This window comes from Globicephala melas, chromosome 15, assembly GCF_963455315.2.
Source record: "Globicephala melas chromosome 15, mGloMel1.2, whole genome shotgun sequence".
Lineage (NCBI taxonomy): Eukaryota > Metazoa > Chordata > Mammalia > Artiodactyla > Delphinidae > Globicephala > Globicephala melas.
The window spans coordinates 64,197,301-64,215,699 of record NC_083328.1 but is presented as its reverse complement, the minus strand read 5'-3'; the positions used below and the strand labels follow the sequence as shown (position 1 = coordinate 64,215,699).

General features: G+C 49.5%; 1 protein-coding gene across 2 annotated transcripts in view; it reads left to right on the top strand.

Annotated features, from left to right (window-relative positions):
• Positions 1-18,399, top strand: part of MTCL2 (microtubule crosslinking factor 2) — a 72,852-nt gene that overhangs the window by 36,449 nt on the left and 18,004 nt on the right. For both annotated transcript variants that reach the window (XM_030830659.3, XM_030830658.3), the window contains exons 4-10: positions 2,247-2,309; positions 2,971-4,161; positions 6,305-6,451; positions 9,232-9,357; positions 10,587-10,817; positions 16,011-16,115; positions 17,103-17,270. In XM_030830659.3, coding sequence (XP_030686519.1) covers positions 2,247-2,309; positions 2,971-4,161; positions 6,305-6,451; positions 9,232-9,357; positions 10,587-10,817; positions 16,011-16,115; positions 17,103-17,270 — 2,031 coding nt within the window. The remainder of the gene's footprint in view (positions 1-2,246; positions 2,310-2,970; positions 4,162-6,304; positions 6,452-9,231; positions 9,358-10,586; positions 10,818-16,010; positions 16,116-17,102; positions 17,271-18,399) is intronic.

Genomic DNA, 18,399 nt, shown 5'->3' with positions numbered 1-18,399 from the left:
TTAAGAGCCTGTCTGGGGTTCATCTCCCTGGCTCTGTGGTTCCAAGCTTAGCTGCACATTAGAATCACCTTGGAAGCTATTTAAAAATACTGATGCCTGGGACCTACCCAGACCAATGATGTGAGACTCTCTGGGGTTGGGACCTTGGGCATCTTTTTTTTCTTTTTAAGTTTCCCTAGGTAATTCTGACGTGCACCCAGGTTGAGAACCACTGTGCTGGCTCCACTCTGTCCCTTGTCCAAGAAGGCACATTTTCTCCTTCCAGGTCTTTGGAGCTAGAACAAGAGCTCTGTCAAGAACTGGTCCCAGGGACTTCTCTGGCGGTCCAGTGGTTAAGACTTCACCTTCCAATGCAGGAGGTGCAGGTTCGATCCCTGGTCCGGGAGCTAAGATCCCACATGCCTCATGGCCAAAAAACAAAACATAAAGCAGAAGCAATATTGTAACAAATTCAATAAAGACATAAAAAAAAAAAAAAGAACTGGTTCCAGGTCAGCTCTGGTTTTGCTGTGGGACCTCTCTCTAGCCTTCAGTAAACTGGGGGCTTAGATTAGATCAGTGGTTCTCACCTTCAGCGACTGGGTGTGAGACGTGGGGGACCAGGAGCCCATGTATTTGGACTACCTGGGAGCATGCTTGACAATTACCTGCCTGACTTGAAAAGTCAAATGTAACCCAAGGGTGATTTTATATGCCACTAACATGAATCACCCCTCTCTTGGGAAGAAGTGTTCAGTGGACTCATGCATCTGAGTGACTTTTTTAAACGTTGAGAAAGTTCAGAAATGATTTTTATAACAATTCCTCAAATTCCCCTCCACTGGGCTTGTGCCATTTTGCATTCTTGCCAGTGAAATATGAGTGATCCTGTTTCTCCATAGTTTCATCAATAGAATGTGTTGTCAGGTGTTTGGATTTTTGCCAATCTGATAGGTGAGAAATTGTATCTCAGTATAGTTTTAATTCACATTTCTCTACCATGATTAGGGTTGAGCATCTTCCTATGGTTGGAGCCATCTATCTTTTTTTGCATGTGAACCGGTTTTCATATCTCTAGCCCGTTTTTCTATAGGTGTGTTGGATTTTTTCCTCTATTTCGTGAATCTCTTTACATATTTAAGATATTAACCCTTTGTCAGTGTAATACATTGCAAATATTTTTTCCCAGTTAATTATTTCTATTTTTGCTTTTCTTCGGGTATTTTTTTTCCCATGTCGAATTTGCTTATCTAATCAAATGTATCTATTTCTTCCCCTATTGCTTCTGTAGTTTTGCATCATGATGATTATTATAGGCTTATTTTGCTTTAATCTGCATGAAAACCTACCATTTAAATTGTAAAAAATGATCAGTTCCTCGTCATTTCTAAGCGTCTTGTGTAGTTATGATCTGTTTTCCATATTCATTTTGTTTATTAGTATCCATGCTGAATTAAAGTCCTCACTAGGACGTCAGTTCCATGAGCTCAGGATTCCCCCGAGATGGAGATTTGCATACAAGAGGCTTCTGGAAACGTCCCCTTGGAATAACACCATCAGGGATCGAGGCAGAGGGAGAAGCTGGGCTGCAGAGCATTCACACCAATGGCCTCAGCTGATCCCATGCGGAGCTCTGGAGCTGAAGTGGGAAGGGGGCACGGACCAGTCGCTGGATGTGGGTTCCCCGCCCCCCCAGTACCCCCACCCAGGGAGGGCACATGACCTTGGATGAGGTGGTTGCCCTCAGCCAATGGCCATCGCTGGGGGAAGGACTCAACTTTGAGATCTTAGCCAGGGGAATGCGTGCCCCAGTCCTAAAGGCATAACACTCCAGCATCCCCCTCAAGTACCCTGTCTGTCATGGTCCCTGCTGTATTCTTCATGCCTAACTATGCCTGGCACGTGATAGGTGCTCAGGGAGTCTTTGGTGAATGAATGAAAGACAAACAAGAACAGAAACCCAGATTTCTGGGTCTTGGGCTCAACCCAACTGGATCACAATTTCAGGGTGAGAGAGGGGAGGAACCCTGGGCAGGTGGGTTCAGAATCGTCTCAAGTGCTTCTGTCCTGTTCCCCATTTGCAACCCATTGGGTGGTCTTGAGACTTCTCTGGCTCAGCAGTTGATGCTGGTCAAGGCTGGACATGGCTGGGCTGCGCTGGCCAGGGAGGGCAGGGGCCCTCAGCGGAACCCTAGGCACTGTGACTGCTCTTTGGATGTGCCTCACCCTGTGAGCTTTCAGTTCAGTTTTTTTTAATCTCGCTCCAGCATTCCTTGAAGAAAAGAGGAACCCGCTCCCTTGGGAAGACGGACAAGAAACCTTCCATGCAGGTACCTCCCGTCAGCCTCCACAGCCTCTGTGCAGCCCCCAGCAGTAGCTTTCAGTCTGAAGGCCCCAGGCCTAACTCCATGTGGCTCGGGGAGTCCCCAGAGGTGCCCACCCTGCCCCAGTTTCTACTCCATCCTCCCCTTGTTCACTTTCTTAGCTTCGCTGTGTACTTTACTTCCCCAAACTACACCCTGAGCCCATGGTTCTCACATGCTCTGCTAGAGAAAGTGCTATATGTAGCACAGGTCAGGCATAGAATATAGTTAGTTTCTAGTGGTCCTGGATGGTCAGGGTGGCAGGCACTTTTCATATATTGTCTCATTTAATTTTCTTCATGGTCTGTGAGGGAGGGAATGTTATTGCCCCATTTTACAGATGAGAAAACTGCAGTAGTAATGGTAGTAGTAGTAGCAGCAACACTGACCCTGGCAGAATGTTGCCTACTCCAGGAAGCCCTCCTGGACTCCCCAGGCTACATGCAGTGCCCCATCTGTGCTGCAATATGTATGTCCCCCTCTCTGCTTCCCCTCTGGACCCACAGCTCCTTGAGGGTCAGGGCTGTGTCCCCAGCACGTAGTTAGTGCTCCCTGAAATGCTGTGGCCGAGCCTCCCAACACTAACCTTGCTGGGTTGTGCCTGTCCCTGTTCCCCCTCGGGCCACAGGAGGACAGTGCCGACCTGAAGTGCCAGCTGCACTTTGCAAAGGAGGAGTCGGCCCTCATGTGCAAGAAGCTCACCAAGCTGGCCAAGGAGAATGACAGCATGAAGGAGGAGCTGCTCAAGTACCGCTCGCTCTACGGGGACCTGGATGGCGCCCTGTCGGCCGAGGAGCTGGCGGACGCACCCCACTCGCGGGAGACCGAGCTCAAGGTTCATCTGAAGCTGGTGGAGGAGGAAGCCAACCTGCTGAGCCGCCGCATCGTGGAGCTGGAGGTGGAAAACCGCGGCCTGCGGGCCGAGATGGACGACATGAAGGACCACGGCGGCGGCTGCGGGGGCCCCGAGGCCCGCCTGGCTTTCTCCGCTCTGGGCGGCAGCGGCGGCGAGTGCGGGGAGAGCTTGGCGGAGCTGCGGCGACACCTGCAGTTCGTGGAGGAGGAGGCTGAGCTGCTCCGGCGCTCCTCAGCCGAGCTGGAGGACCAGAACAAGCTGCTGCTGAGCGAGCTGGCCAAGTACCGCTCGGAGCACGAGCTGGACGTGACGCTGTCGGAGGACAGCTGCTCCGTGCTCAGCGAGCCCTCGCAGGAGGAGCTGGCAGCCGCCAAGCTGCAGATCGGCGAGCTCAGCGGCAAGGTCAAGAAGCTGCAGTACGAGAACCGGGTGCTCCTCTCCAACCTCCAGCGCTGTGACCTCGCCTCCTGCCAGAGCACGCGGCCGATGCTGGAGACGGACGCCGAGGCCGGGGACTCGGCCCAGTGTGTGCCCGCGGCCCTCGGCGAGGCCCACGGACCCCACACCGCCCGGCTCTGCAGGGCCCGGGAGGCCGAGGCGCTGCCGGGGCTGAGGGAGCAGGCCGTCCTGGTCAGCAAGGCCATCGACGTCCTGGTGGCCGATGCCAACGGCTTCACGGGCGGCCTCCGCCCGTATCTGGACAACGAGTGTGCCGACTTTCGGCTGCACGAGGCCCCCGGCAACAACAGCGAGGGCCCCAGGGACACCAAGCTGATCCACGCCCTCCTGGTGCGGCTGAGCTTGCTCCAGCAGGAGCTCCACGCCTTCACGCGGAAGGCGGACTCGGTCCTCGGGGACCCCAACAAGGAGCAGCCAGAGCCCTTCTCGACGCTGCCCGCCTTGGGCTCCCAGGGACCCTCCAAGGAGATTCTTCTGGCCAAAGACCTTGGCTCAGACTTCCAGGTAAGATGTCCCAGTCACAGGCCCTATTACTTTTTTTATATATGTATGTACGGTTTTTTTTTTTACTGAACCATACGTACAGAGAGGCACGCAAAGCACAAGTACACAGCTTAATGAATTTTCCCAAAGTGAGCACACCTGTGTAAGCGTCACCCAGGACAAGAACTAGAATGTGACCAGCACCCCAGAAGGCCCTCCTCAGGTCCCCTTTTAGCCACTATCCCCACTCCCAAGGGTAACCCCTCTCGATTCAGTTTTGCCTGTCTTTGAACTTTGCATAAATTGAATCACACAGAACACACTCACCTGTGCCTGACTTTTCACTCATCATTATGTTTGTTGTCTCAGGTGGCAATAATTTGTGTGTTCTCATGACTGAATATGATCTCATGGGGTGAATATACCACAGTTCTCTTAGCTATTTGCTGTTGATAAAGGAATTCCTTCCGAAGCCCTATCTTTTATGCCAGGTCGCCCTTTCTTCTCCTCATGTTTCTTTTGCAACGCTGTATTTTAAAACGAGTATTATTTAAAAAAAAAAAAGCTTTGGTCAGATCCTGTGCAAAGGCCAGAAACTTGGCTTTCTAAAGGTAATGAACTTCCAGCCTTGATATCTATAAACTACTAGTTAGAAAAATTAAAATAGCAAAAGCACTTGTCCCCCCAAAAAGCATCACTGCAAGAGTAATCCATAAACATGCGAAGAGCTTCAGAAGTGCCTCTGGTAAAAAGATGAAGCCTCCTCCCCCCTGCTTCTTACTCCTTCAAGGTTTTGCTATTAACACTGGTTTTGGAGCAGTGCTGTCATAGGCACATGTGGGCTGCTTAAAATTAAATTAATAAAAGGTACGATACATATAATTGACAGTTCACTTCTTCAGTTCAGCCACATTTCAAGGGCTCGGTAGCTGCGTGTGTCAAGTGGTGCAGATCTAGAACATTCCATCATCACAGCATGCCCTTCTAACTCTTTCTCTCCATGTGCTCTCATATATTTGTTTTTGCCTCAAATTGCTTTATGTTATACCTCCTGCTACCGCACAACTTGTTTTTCTTGTGTAATGTATCTATTTGTTCATTTATTTACGATGCTGTATTTATGGTTCGTATGCTTTTTGTTCTTAGTGCTGGAGGTGCCATGGTAAGCAAATAAACAGTTATGATTCCTGCCCCCCAGCCTGCATCATCTAGTGGGGAAAGAGATGTTCATCAAAACATCATGCCATTGAATGGGAAATCACAAACTGAGATGAGGGCTCGCTAGGAAAGGTGCTGGCTTCTGTGAATGAGAAGCTTGACCTAGACCCTGGGTCAGGGAGGACCTCTGATCTGAGCTGAGATCAGAAGGATGGATCACCAGGGGAAGAGTGTTCTAAGCAGAGGGAACAGCCTGTGCAAAGGCATACGGCCAGAAGGAGCAGGATGTGTCCAAGGACTAAGGGAAAGAGTGCGGCTGGACCTCAGTGTCGGGAGGTTTGATCTTCATCCTGAGAGCACTGGGGGAGGGGCGTCTTCCCATGTCTGTACAGGGAGGTTTAGCTCTTTCTTTTTTTTTTTTTTTTTTTGGTGGTACGTGGGCCTCTCACTGCTGTGGCCTCTCCCGTTGCGGAGCACAGGCTCCGGACGTGCAGGCTCAGCGGCCATGGCTCACGGGCCCAGCCGTTCCACGGCATGTGGGATCCTCCCAGACCGGGGCATGAACCCGTGTGCCTGCATTGGCAGGCAGACTCTCAACCACTGCGCCACCAGGGAAGCCCTCGATCTTGCTTTTCTTAAGCAAGCAGACTGCCCTATGTTGGGTCTCCCTCTTGGTTCTCCTTGGGGTAGGAATGAGCTGGGGCCGCATGTGTGGGAGGACAGTTGAAGCTGGCTCAGAAGGTTTGTGCACAAGACAGGCATTCACAGAATCAGTGTTTTCACTCACCACTAGCCATTCAGCCTTTCAGCAGACATTCGTGGGGCAGTCGCAGTGTGCCAACCAGGGCTGGGGCTGAGCCTCGGAGGTAAATCCACCTAGGCCCCTGCCCTCAGGTGTGCGGTCAGAGGCCTCTTTCAGAGCCAGAGGCCTGGGTGGGTGCAGTTTCTAGCGCCCCCGTGTCCCCTCCCCATGCTCACCTTTAGTCTCTTCTGCCTGTGCCTCTAGGTGCAGCCACCTGACCTCAGGGACCTGCCGGAATGGGAGCCCAGGATACGAGAGGCCTTCCGCAGCGGCGACCTGGACTCCAAGCCCGACCCCAGCCGGAGCTTCAGGCCTTACCGAGCTGAAGACAGTGATTCCTATGCCTCTGAGGTGGGCATAGGCCTGAGCAGGCAGCGGGGAGGGTGGGAGGAGAATGGCTGAGGCCGCTGAAGAGCAGAGTGATCTGTGGAGAATCTTAGCTGGTGCTGATACGGGTTTTGAGTATTTCCTTTGGTTCCAAGCTTCCTGACAGCAAGGGCTGAGAGGGAGACAAGGAAGTTTGGGCCATTCTCAGGGCCTGATGAAAGGAAGTTTATAAACTTATCTGAGGAAATTGATCTTGTTCTCCTATACTACTGAATTCCACAGGGAAGTTAATAATTTATGTCATTTAATGGAAACAGTAATTAGTTTAGCAGGAAGGCAACAATCTCTACAGTCAGGCTGACTGGGTACAAATTGTGGATCTATGTATACTAGCTGTAAGATTGTAAAAGTGTCACTTTACTTCTCTGATCCTCAGTTTTCTCACCTTTAAAATAAAGGTAATGTGTCATAGGGTTGTTGAAAGGATTAAATACATGAAAAGCCTTAGCGTAAGGCCTGGTCCATGTTGGGTGAAGAGGACGGACGACACATCACTGGCCTCAGGAGACCTGCAGGCTGTGTGGCCTCAGGCATGTTCCCACTCTCTGGCTGCAGATCCTCACCTGTAATATGGGAGGATTAGAGTGGGTGGTGGCTGTAGAATTTCCAGGATTCCCTGGTCCTTGAGCAATTCTGGATGGTTCTGAGCTCCTCCCAAGCCTACTGAGCCTCTCCCCAGCACTTCATAATGAACCTGAAACAGGAAAAGGCTCCTATGGGCTGGATGGGGCTTCCCTGAGACTCCTGAACCGTGGAGAGTCTCATGTGTGCCCCAACCTGAGCGTCCTTTTCTTCTCAGCTTCCCTAGGAAGGCAACTTTTGGTCCCAGGGAGGCCAGTCTGCAACTGTGAAGGGGGAGAAGCTCCCTTGAAGCTGATGAATCAAACTCTTGAAGTGGTCTGAGTGTCCTAGCAGCCATGGCAAAAGAGGACGGGAGGGGGCAGGAATCATGAGATACTTAGTTCTTATTTTTTGAGAAAAAGAGATAGGCCAGCTCACCTGCAGAGAAAATAATTTCCTACCTGCCCTCAATTATTGTTTCCTTCAGCCACTCTTTACTGAGAAGTCACAAGTTGCCAGGCACCGCGTTGGGCACTGAGTTTAAGGAAAACACCAGAGATAGGTAGTATTGAGCCCTTTAAGGATTTTTAATAAAAAACAGGCATACACAGGACTTCCCTGGTGGTCCAGTGGTTGAGAATCTGCCTGCCAATGCAGGGGACGCGGGTTCGATCCCTGGTCGGGGAACTAAGATCCCACATGCCTCAGGACAACTAAGCCTGCATGCTGCAACTACTGAGCCCTCACGCCACAGCTAGAGAGCCCACGTGCCGCAACTACTGAGGCTATGTGCTCTGGAGCCCATGCACCACAACTAGAGAGAAGCCCATGCACCGCAACAAACGATTCTCTGTGCCGCAACTAAGACCCGATGCAGCCAAATAAATATTAAAAACAAAAAAACAAAAACAGGCATACAGGATATACCTCAAGCCAGAGTGCCTTCCATTGCCAAACTTTTACATTATTGGCCAGATAACGAGTGTTTGGTTTTTTCACAGAGGGACATCTTGCCATACCTGGAAACCTTTTATGTAGGCGTTGGAGCTGACATTTCCCTTTTCTGTTTTCCTGCTTAACATGACAGCATAAAAATTTCCCTTTATTAGTAGAAATACTTTTAGAAATCTTAAGTGAAGTATAACATACATGCAGTAAAGCACTCATATTGTAAGTGTACAGCTCAAATAATTTTCATAAACTGAACACTACTGTGTAAGCAAATCAATGAACAGAACATGACCTGGCCCTGGAAGCCTCCCTTCTACTCCCCATCTAGTCACCATACTGACTTCTAACAAAATAGAGTTTTTTTGCCTGTTTAGCTACAAATCCTTATAAACCCAATCCCCCCCGCCCCTCCCCACACCAAAGGCAGAGTTTTATTGTCTTTTTTGTAAGGTTTTATTATATAGTCATTATAAACAACAAATAACTATAATAAAGTCTCTAAGCAGCATTGCATAAGGATATAAAGAAGAAAGTCAAGATCACAAGATTATCACATAATTAACCACTGTGAACATTTAGTTTGTGTGTGTCCATGTCCTTCATGTTTTTCTATTGAGTATATATATTTTTTACTTTTTACTGAAGTATAACCTAATAATATACATACAGTAAAGGGCACTATCCTTTTTTTTTTTAATTTAATTTTATTTTTGGTCATGCCACGCGGCTTGCAGAATCTTAGTTCCCCCGACCAGGGATCGAACCCTCACCCTCGGCAGTGAAAGTATGGAGTCCTAACCACTGGACCACCAGAGAATTCCCAAGGGCACTATCCTTAAGTGTGCAGTTGTATGGATTTTAACATAAGTATAGACCCATTAAACACATATGGTTGATCCCCAACTTATCTTAGTTGTTTGTAAATTACTGCAATTATAAACGAGACGAACATCTTTGTGAATTAAACTGAGTTTTCATAGTATTTATTTTCTACAAATTTCTGCAAGAAATTATCAAGCTAAAATTATAACAATAGCTAGGTTTGATGTGCACTGTTTCATTTCATCGTCATGACAACCCACGGAGGCAGGGACAGCTGCCGTGCCTGGTTTATACTGGAAGGACAGCTTGGGCCTGACTTACTGCAAAGGACTCTCGTCCTTTGACTGCAGCTTCTGTCCTCCTCCTGCTCTCTCCCTCCTCCTTATCTGTGTCCCTCATCTCGACCCCAGATCAAGGAGCTGCAGCTCGTGCTGGCCGAAGCACATGACAGCCTCCGGGGCCTGCAAGAGCAGCTCTCCCAGGAGCGGCAGCTGCGGAAGGAGGAGGCTGAAAACTTCAACCAGAAAGTGGTGCAGGTGGGTGGTGCCCAGTGCTCTCCTGCACCTACTGCAACCTGTCTTCCCTGAACCAAACCTTAGCGGTCCATGGGTCTTCAGAGGCAGGAATGTCAGGGGAAACCTGTGTCTTCTCGCCCCGTGCTGCACTGGTGCTTATGCATTAGCTGTGCTGGGCTGGAATCCTGGGCTTGTCGTTGACTGTCTGTGTGACCTCAGGCCCATTCTGTCGCCTCTCTGTGCTTCAGTTTCCCATCTATGAAATATTGCCCCGTCAGAGTTGAAAATCTGTATTAGAAAGGCCGTAGGCCTGGCTGGTAATCAAGATGGTAGCTCTGCTAGTAGACAGCATTTATTAAGCCCTTACTCTATGTCAGGGCACTTGCCACACATCATGTCCTTTAATCCTCATGTTTTCCCCTGTGAAGTGTGTCCCCATTTTACAGGTGGGGAAACTGATGCCCAGAGTGCTGAAGTGCTTTGCCCAGGGTTGCACTTGCAGGGCAAGGTGGGGCTGGGATTCTTTTTTTCCTTTGTTTTTAATATTTTTTTATTATTTATTTTATTTCTTTGGCTGCGCCGGGTCTTAGCTGCAACACGCAAGATCTTCATTGTGGCATGCAGGATCTTTAGTTGCGGCATGCAAACTCTTAGTTGTGGCATGCATGCGGGGTCTAGTTCCCTGACCAGGGATCGAACCTGGGGCCCCCTGCATTGGGAACGTGGAGTCTTACCCACTGGACCACCAGGGAAGTCCTTGGGACTGGGATTCTAATCCAGGTTATTGGCTCTCTCGGAGCCATTACCCCGTGTTGCTTACTAGGGTATTAATGCTGTCAGCCTTCCTCACCCCGAGAATGCCCTTTGCTCTGCATGTGGGTCACCCCTCCCTGCCATCACTGCTCACCCTCCCAGGTGCCTCAATGAATGTGAGAGTTCATGTTGGTTCCTGGTATGGGCTCATTAGCTGATGTCATGGTTTTTACAATCAGACAGAGCCGGATTCAGATCCCAGCTCTTTCGCTGATTGTTACTGTGATTGCTGCTGTTTTTATGAGTCTCTCTCCCCTGGAGGAGCTGAGGGAACTGTTTATTTCAACACAGTGAACTGCTAGTGGTGGAATCCCTGTCGGGGGTCACCACCGGGCACCCCCTGAAATTTCCTCTCGGCCCTTGTGTGAGGCCTGGAACGGGATGAGTTAGGGTCCCCTAGACAGCTGGGGTAGCTCACCCTCTTGTCCCCCTTGCAGCTGAAGGAGGACCAGCAGAGGGCACTCCTGCGGCGGGAGTTTGAGCTGCAGAGTCTGAGCCTGCAGCGGAGGCTGGAGCAGAAATTCTGGAGCCAGGAGAAGAACATGTTGGTTCAGGAGTCCCAGCAGTTCAAGCACAACTTCCTCCTGCTCTTCATGAAGCTCAGGTGGTTCCTCAAGCGCTGGCGGCAGGGCAAGGTTTTGCCCAGCGAGGGAGATGACTTCCTTGAGGTATGGTTCCCCTGGGACTGGGACTGGGGTGGGGTGGGGTAGAGGAGAGAGGACAGGAGGGACTTAGCCCTGGGGCTCAGATACGAAGCATCAGCTTGCAGCGTCCATCCTTGCATTCATTCATTCATTCACTCCTTCAGCATCGGTTTGCTGAGACCCAGCTCTTTACTGAGTGCTGTGGCAGATGCCGGGGAGACCGTGGTGAAGACGACAGACTCTGTCCCGGCCTTGCCAGGGGGCCAGTAGGTCTTCCACACTTCTCTGGTATTTGTTGGTTTCCCTTTTTAACAGACCTGAGTCTTGAGCTGGCAATAGGATATAGATGCGTTTAATGATCTGGTTTCGTTGTTTTTGCATTATAGGCACATATAGTACATATGAATGTTCTTTACTCTTTTAAGGTGCAATTTATATACGGTAAGGTGCACACACCTTAAGTGTACAGCTGATGAAGTTTTATAGTGTACACCCTGCAGAGACATAGTATAGCATCGCCCAGATCACAGTGAGCACATTTCCAGTGCTCCAGAAGGCTCCCGGGTGCCGCAGGGGATACGCCCACCCCAGCAGTCAGCACTCTTCTGACTTCTTACACCATGCATCAATCTTGCCTATTCTAGAACTTCATACAAGTGCGTGTAGTCTTTTGTGTCTGGCTTTTGCTTAATATAATTCTTTGAGATTCATCCACATTTTACCTATAAAAGTAGTTGGTTCTTTATTGCTGCTTATTTTTCACTTATGAATATATTTTATTTTTAATGTTACCTTTGACAATGATAATGGACACTGGCTTTCCATTTTTAGTAATATCAACTTCCTATTTTAGATACGTTTATTTAACTAGAAAGAGTACGTTGACTTAAAAGCATTACTGATAGTACAGATAGTATATGGGTGTGGCAGGAAACGTGACGAGTGGAGCTTTGGGAATGTGTGAAGCTTGGGAAGGACTCACGTGGCCCATTTGTCCCTCAGCCTGTGCAGGACCCTTTGTCCTCAAATCCCCTTCCTCCTGTCACGATCAGCACGCTGACATTGCTAGGAGAAGGGGGCATGTAAGGACGTCATACCTCAGTCACACCCACCTGAGTTGGCACTGCTCACCTTGGCCTTGGCCTTTTAGGTACAGGTACCTCTGCCCTAGCCCAGGCTTGGCCCTTCTCCAGTTCAAGCTACTCATTCCAGAGCCAATGGGGACCAGTGGCAGTCCCCATGTACCCCTGTCAGGGGTCCCCCAGAGTAGCCTGAATGTCCCAGGAGCAGGGGATGGTGGTTAGACCTGAGTCTGTAGCAGGAGTTTCCTCCCCCATCCCCAGTGGGGCTCATAGGCCACCCGCCTCCTCCCCAAGGGACTCTAGAGAGAGTTGCTACCATCTTTAGATGAACATACTCCCCGCTGCCCTCTCCCAGGAATGTCTGACATGGAGGCACCCCTATGAGAAGCACCTGGAAAGCCCAGCATGGCTGCCCCTCGAGCATCACTCTTAGTGACACCTGGGGACTCCTATTTGAAGCCACTGTCTGCTTTAGGACTGTCCCTCCTGTTTGGAAGTCCCACACAAGCCTCTGGATGAAGCCCAGTTTGTTTTTCTTAATAACTTTTTTTTTTTTAACATCTTTATTGGGGTATAATTGCTTTACAATGGTGTGTTAGCTTCTGCTTTATAACAAAGTGAATCAGTTATACAATAACTTTTTTAAATTTTATTTTTTTATATTATAGTAAAATATATTGTACATAACATAAATTTTACCATTTTAACCATTTTTAAGTTTAGAGTTCACTGGCATTAAGTACATTCACATTGCTGTGTAACCATCACCACTGTCCATCTCCAGAACTCTTCATCTTGTAAAACTGAAACTCTTACCCATTCACTCCTTATTCCCCCCTCCGCCTGCCCTGGCAACCACTATTCAGCTCTCTGCTTGTATGAGTTTGACTTCATTAGATTCCACATGTAAGTGAGATCTTGTAGTATTTCTCTTCCTGTCTCTGGCTTATTTTGCTTAGCATAATGTCTTCCAGGTTCATCCATGTCCATGTTGTCGCAAATGGCAGGATTGCCTTCTTTTTTAAGACTGAATAATATTTCCTTGTATGTATCTATCACTTTTTCTTTACCCGTTCATTCATAGACACACACTTAGGTTGTTTCCATATCTTGGCTGCTGTGAATAATGCCACAGTGAACATGGAGAGATCCAGATTTCATTTTCTTTGGATATATACCCACAAGTGGGATTGCTAGATCGTATGGGAGATCTATTTTTAATTTGGGGGGAAACTTCTATACTGTTTTCCATAGCTGAAGCCCACTTTTGGCTGCTAGGGAAGATGTTTCCCCCTCCACCAAAAAAAATGAATTGCTTTCAGGCCACGTAGCCTGATTTTAAATCAGGTTGTCTCAGGCAAACTCTCCATATTTGGTGAAAATCTTTCTAGCCATTTCAATGTACTGGGATAACAGAGAGAAACAGAAACTTACTTCAGGATAAAAATAAGGTGTAACCATAGAAAATAAAGTAATATACATGCCTATAATAAATAGAAATATACATACTTACTGAGATAGACATGATAAGAAACATAACCACCCACATTGTAAAAAATACATATATACATAGATATAATGATATAAAGCCCATGTGTATAAAATACATATAAACAAGTACATAATAAAATACAGATAACCATATAAATAACAAACTTGATGTACATTCATACTTTTAAAGAATATGTGTGTCCACGCATGTAGAATTAAAACTATATATATGAGGGCCTCCCTGGTGGCGCAGTAGTTGAGAGTCCGCCTGCCGATGCAGGGGACGCGGGTTCGCGCCCAGGTCTGGGAAGATCCCACATGCCTCGGAGCGGCTGGGCCCGTGAGCCATGGCCGCTGAGCCTGCGCGTCCGGAGCCTGTGCTCCGCAACGGGAGGGGCCACAGCAGTGAGAGGCCCGCGTACCGCAAAAAAAAAAAAAAAAAAAACTATATATATGAATGATAACCCTCATATATTGAGTATTTATAGTGTCGTGGGCACTGTGTTAAATGCTCTATTTGGATAATTGCATTTCACTTTTACACATACCCTATGATGTGGAAACAATTATTATCCCCATTCTACTGCAGATAAAGATCTTTGATTCCTTGTCCTCAATTCTGAAATCCAGAAGCTCTGAGAACTGTGTTTTGTTGGGTCTAACTCAGTTGGAAAATATTGACCTGACATTCATTTGGCAGCAGAACCTTTATTTACCCCATTTCCTATTAGTACTCACATGTTTGAAGGGGAAATATTGGTGTCCACGAGCATAGGGTATCTCACCAGACGGGGCTGTTTTACAATATACAGTGTAGGTACCATATTATCTTTCTAAATCCCGATTACTTCTGAATTCCAAGCACACCCGACCCAAAGAATTTCGGAGAAAGAATTGTGCACCTGTGTATACAGATAATACAGATAATCAAAAGTCAGTATGTTCAGATTCTGACCAGGGAGGGAACTGGGTATTTATTCACACAGGCCCTGCTCCACCCCACATATTTCCAGGCTCAGTGCCTGCCCTGAACCCCAGAAACCCTCTTCATTTGATTTCACCACACTCTCTTGGTTTTCCTTCCACCTCACTCGTTGCTCCTCCTCAGTCTCCTTGGCTGGACGCTTCCTTTTCTCCCTGAACTGACCCCTTAACGTCAACAGTCCTGAGGGCTCAGCCCTCAGGCCGCGTCTCTCCTTGACCTTCACCTGCCTCCTTGGGGAGCTTGTCCAGGCACTTGGCTTACATGGCCTTTCTTGCACATTGCCAATCTATCTAGAATCTACAGAATCTGACCCAGCTGCACTGCCTACCCCCTCACCACCCCCATCTGAGCCATCACCACTTCTTGCCTGGATTATCACCGTAGCCTCCTAGCTGGTCTCCCTGCCTCTGCCCTTGCACCCTTCTACCGAGCATCTTCTAGTCAAAGCAGGGAGGTACCAGGCCGCGTGTACTCCACGTGGATGGTGCCCCCTGGTGTTGTGCAGTATGGAGCTCTGTGTATCTCAACACAGCAGCTAGAGTGATCTCGTAAAACTGAAAGCCAGGCCAGGGTCACTCCTCAGCACAGTCCTCCCCTGGCTCCCACGTCACCCAGAGTAGAAGCCGAAGTCCCTACAAAGCTTGTTCCACCGGCCTTGGTCCCCGTACCTCTCACTTCCTCCCTGGCTCTCTTGCTCTTCCTCAAATAGATGTGTTCCCATCTCAGGGCCTTTGCATTTGCTGTGACCTTAACCTGGAATTCTCAACCTGCACGTATTCACGTGGCTTATTTTTTTTTACCTCCTTCAGGATTTTGCCCAAATATCACCTTCTCTCTAAGGCCTTCCTTGACCACCCAGTGCAGCACATCCTAGCTCCTCTCCCAGCTCTCTTTTTCTCCATAGCACTTATTATTATGGAACATTCCATATATTTAATGATGTTTCATGTATCAATATTTCACATATTTGTTTGTTTTCCTGCTACTGGAATGGAAGCTCAAGGGGACCAGGGCTTCTGTCTGTCTTGCTCACTGATGTATTCCCAGCTCTGAACATAGGGCCTGGTGCGTGGTAGATGTTCAATAAATATTTGTCAAATGAGTGAATGAATGAATGAAATGAATAGTGAATGAGCACCCACTTCTTCTGCTTCACTCCCATCATAAACTAGACCCTGGTCTCCTGGGCTGGCTCTCGACTCCTGCCCAGAGTCCATCAACAGCAAACCCCTCTGCTCCCAGGAAGGGTCCCTTCTGCCCACCCAAGCCTCTGATTACCCTTATCTATAATTATGAGGGTGCCTTGTGGCCCTTTATTCCAACCACAGTGCCTACCTTGACAGCATAGCTATTTCAGAGTAGCTCTCAGGGATGCCTCATGGTCCTTGGGGCAGAAGAGATGGTGTGGGGAGTAGAAGGGTCTGACTTTCCAGCTGTGCTCCTTGACCTGGACGGTGCCCAGGGCTCAAAGTTAAAATCTGGGAAATCAGTGCCCAGCTGGGGTACTTTTGGTCCATAAACCCCCTTTCTTTATTCCTGCCTGGCTGTGCAGCCCACTTTCTATCTGGGCCACTAGCCTGTATCCCCTCTCCCTGAGGGTCAGACCCCCCAGGCATGATGCCCTCCTACCCGCTATTGAGTGTGGTTTTTAAAAAACAGGTAAATAGCATGAAGGAGCTGTACCTGCTAATGGAGGAAGAAGAATTAAACGCCCAGCATTCTGATAACAAGACCTGCACGGGGGACAGCTGGACCCAAAACACGGTGCGTTCTCAGCCCATTTCCAGTCCTGCCCTGTCCATTTGTTCCTTTGTCTGTTTAGTGATCACATCTTGCTGCTTTCTGACCCCAGTCCTACACCAGGCACCGGAGCGGCAGAGGGTTATTGCTTGGTCACTGGCCCCAGATGCTCAGTGCTATGGGGTATGTAAGTCACCCCAGGGCAGTGACAGAGGGTCAGATGATGGACTGTGGAGTCTCAGGTGAGAGAGCAGTTAATTCTGTTTGGAGTATAGAGGATGGTATTACAGAGAAGGGGTCATAGGTGGTGGGTTTTGAAGGATGAATAGGAGCTTGCCTAATAGAGAATAGGGAAAAGGCCATTCGGTACCAAGAGAATTGTATATACAGAGATGTGGCAAGGTATTCTGAGTCTGGCTGCAGCTTGGGATGTGCATAGTGGGGGTAAGGACATCAGGCTTGAGTGAGTTGTATGAAGAAGGGCCTTGTGGCCTAGGATCAGGAACCATCAAATCAAGCCACGGGGTAGTATAGAGCAGTAGGGTCAGGCTCCCAGGGGCACCCACAGTAAGCTGGGTTATAGGTGGGAAACAGGTCATGGACCCAGGAGAGAAGACTGGGTCCAAGTCGTGCAGTCAGGGAGCTTCCGTGGTTCAGACTCCCCATCTGGCCTACGGTGGGTCAGAGAAGGCAGATCTTGGGCAAGGAGAAAGACGGAGGCCTAGATGCTGCAGAGCCTCAGAGAAGCCAGGGCCCAGCTCAGATTTAGGTTGAATAATTGCTGTAACTACAGAATTTTGTGTTTTTGTGAGACTGGGTCATGTGTCAGTCTAAGAGGTGGCCAGGGCTGGGCTTGGTATGCCTGTTTTACGGGGAGATGACCCGAAGAGGTCGTGGGACTTGCCTGAGGCCTGGTAGAGTCCCAGGCTGGACTCTGGATGAGTTCCCAGCCCAGCCTCTCCTCCTTGCCGCTCCGAAAGCTCCTGACCCAGGCCTTGCCCCCATCTGCAGCCCAACGAGTACATCAAGACACTGGCCGACATGAAGGTGACACTGAAGGAGCTATGCTGGCTGCTTCGGGATGAACGCCGTGGTCTGACTGAGCTTCAGCAACAGTTTGCCAAGGCCAAGGCCACCTGGGAGACAGAGCGGGCAGAGCTCAAGAGCCATACTGCCCTGGTGAGTCTCCCACCTGTCAGAGACATCCCCCTCCTTGTTCCCCTCTCTGCGAAGGCCTCAGCTGTCAGACTGGGGAGGAGGATGCCCAAGCCTTGCTCCTAGAAGCATAGGAACCCCTTCACTTACCTTGTGGCCCAGAGAGGGCAAGACACTTGCCTAGAGTCACACAGCAAGGGTACCAGAAACAGTGGGAACTGAAGGTCCCTGGGCTAGGGAAGGCAGGTGAGGGACTGGCAAAGGAGCCATGGGGACATCACAGGCGCCTCCGCCGCACCATGAGCTCACAGGTGAGGCCGGAACACTTAAATGCCTGTCTGCACCTGGTGACATCCTTCATCCTCACACCCAGACTTCTGCTGCCTGCTGTCCTCATAAGGATCCCCTTAGGCCCCTGCTACCTGACTCTGTTTTGCTCCCTCCACCCGAACTGGGGAACTCCCCTCCCTACAACTCAGATGATCAAAGGAGCCTTAACCAGGAGTCCTGGATATTTGGTCTTTGCTGTGTGCCTGGAGGCAAGGTGCTGCCCCCCACTCTGGCCGAGAAGTGAGGGGATGGGCTTCCTCCCGCTCAGAAAGAATGCTCTCACCACCCCAACCCCTACCCCACGCCAGAACTCTGCGGGGCCCAGCTTCCTCCCCGCTGCCCCTGCTGCAGTCTGCCCTCCCAGGTATCACGGGCCCCTCAGAGGTGGGTACCCTGATTATCTTTGTTGGGCAAGTGACAAAGCAGGCACAGAGGAGTTAAGCTTCTTTCCCAAGGTCACCCAGCTAGTCAGTGGCAGACCTGACCCTCACTCCCCAAACCTCTGCCCTCCTGGCTCCTCATGACCGTGATCCCACCTTCTTCCCAGTTCTCAGACTTCTGGCTTCCTGGTGCCACCGTTCTCTCCTCCCAACCCTCCCTGCTGATCTCACAGGTCCCGCCCCACCTGCACCTTCCACAGTGTCCCCTGCTCCCACTGCCCCCCCAACCCCAGGCGTTCCAGGTGTCCCTCCCGCCATGGGAACCTGACCACAGCTTGGGGGTGTGGGGTACATTGATTCTATAGATTGCACGTTTCCCTCCTGCACCCCAAGATTTGGGCCAAGACAGCCATCACGCTCAGGTGATTCCTGCCCACATTCTT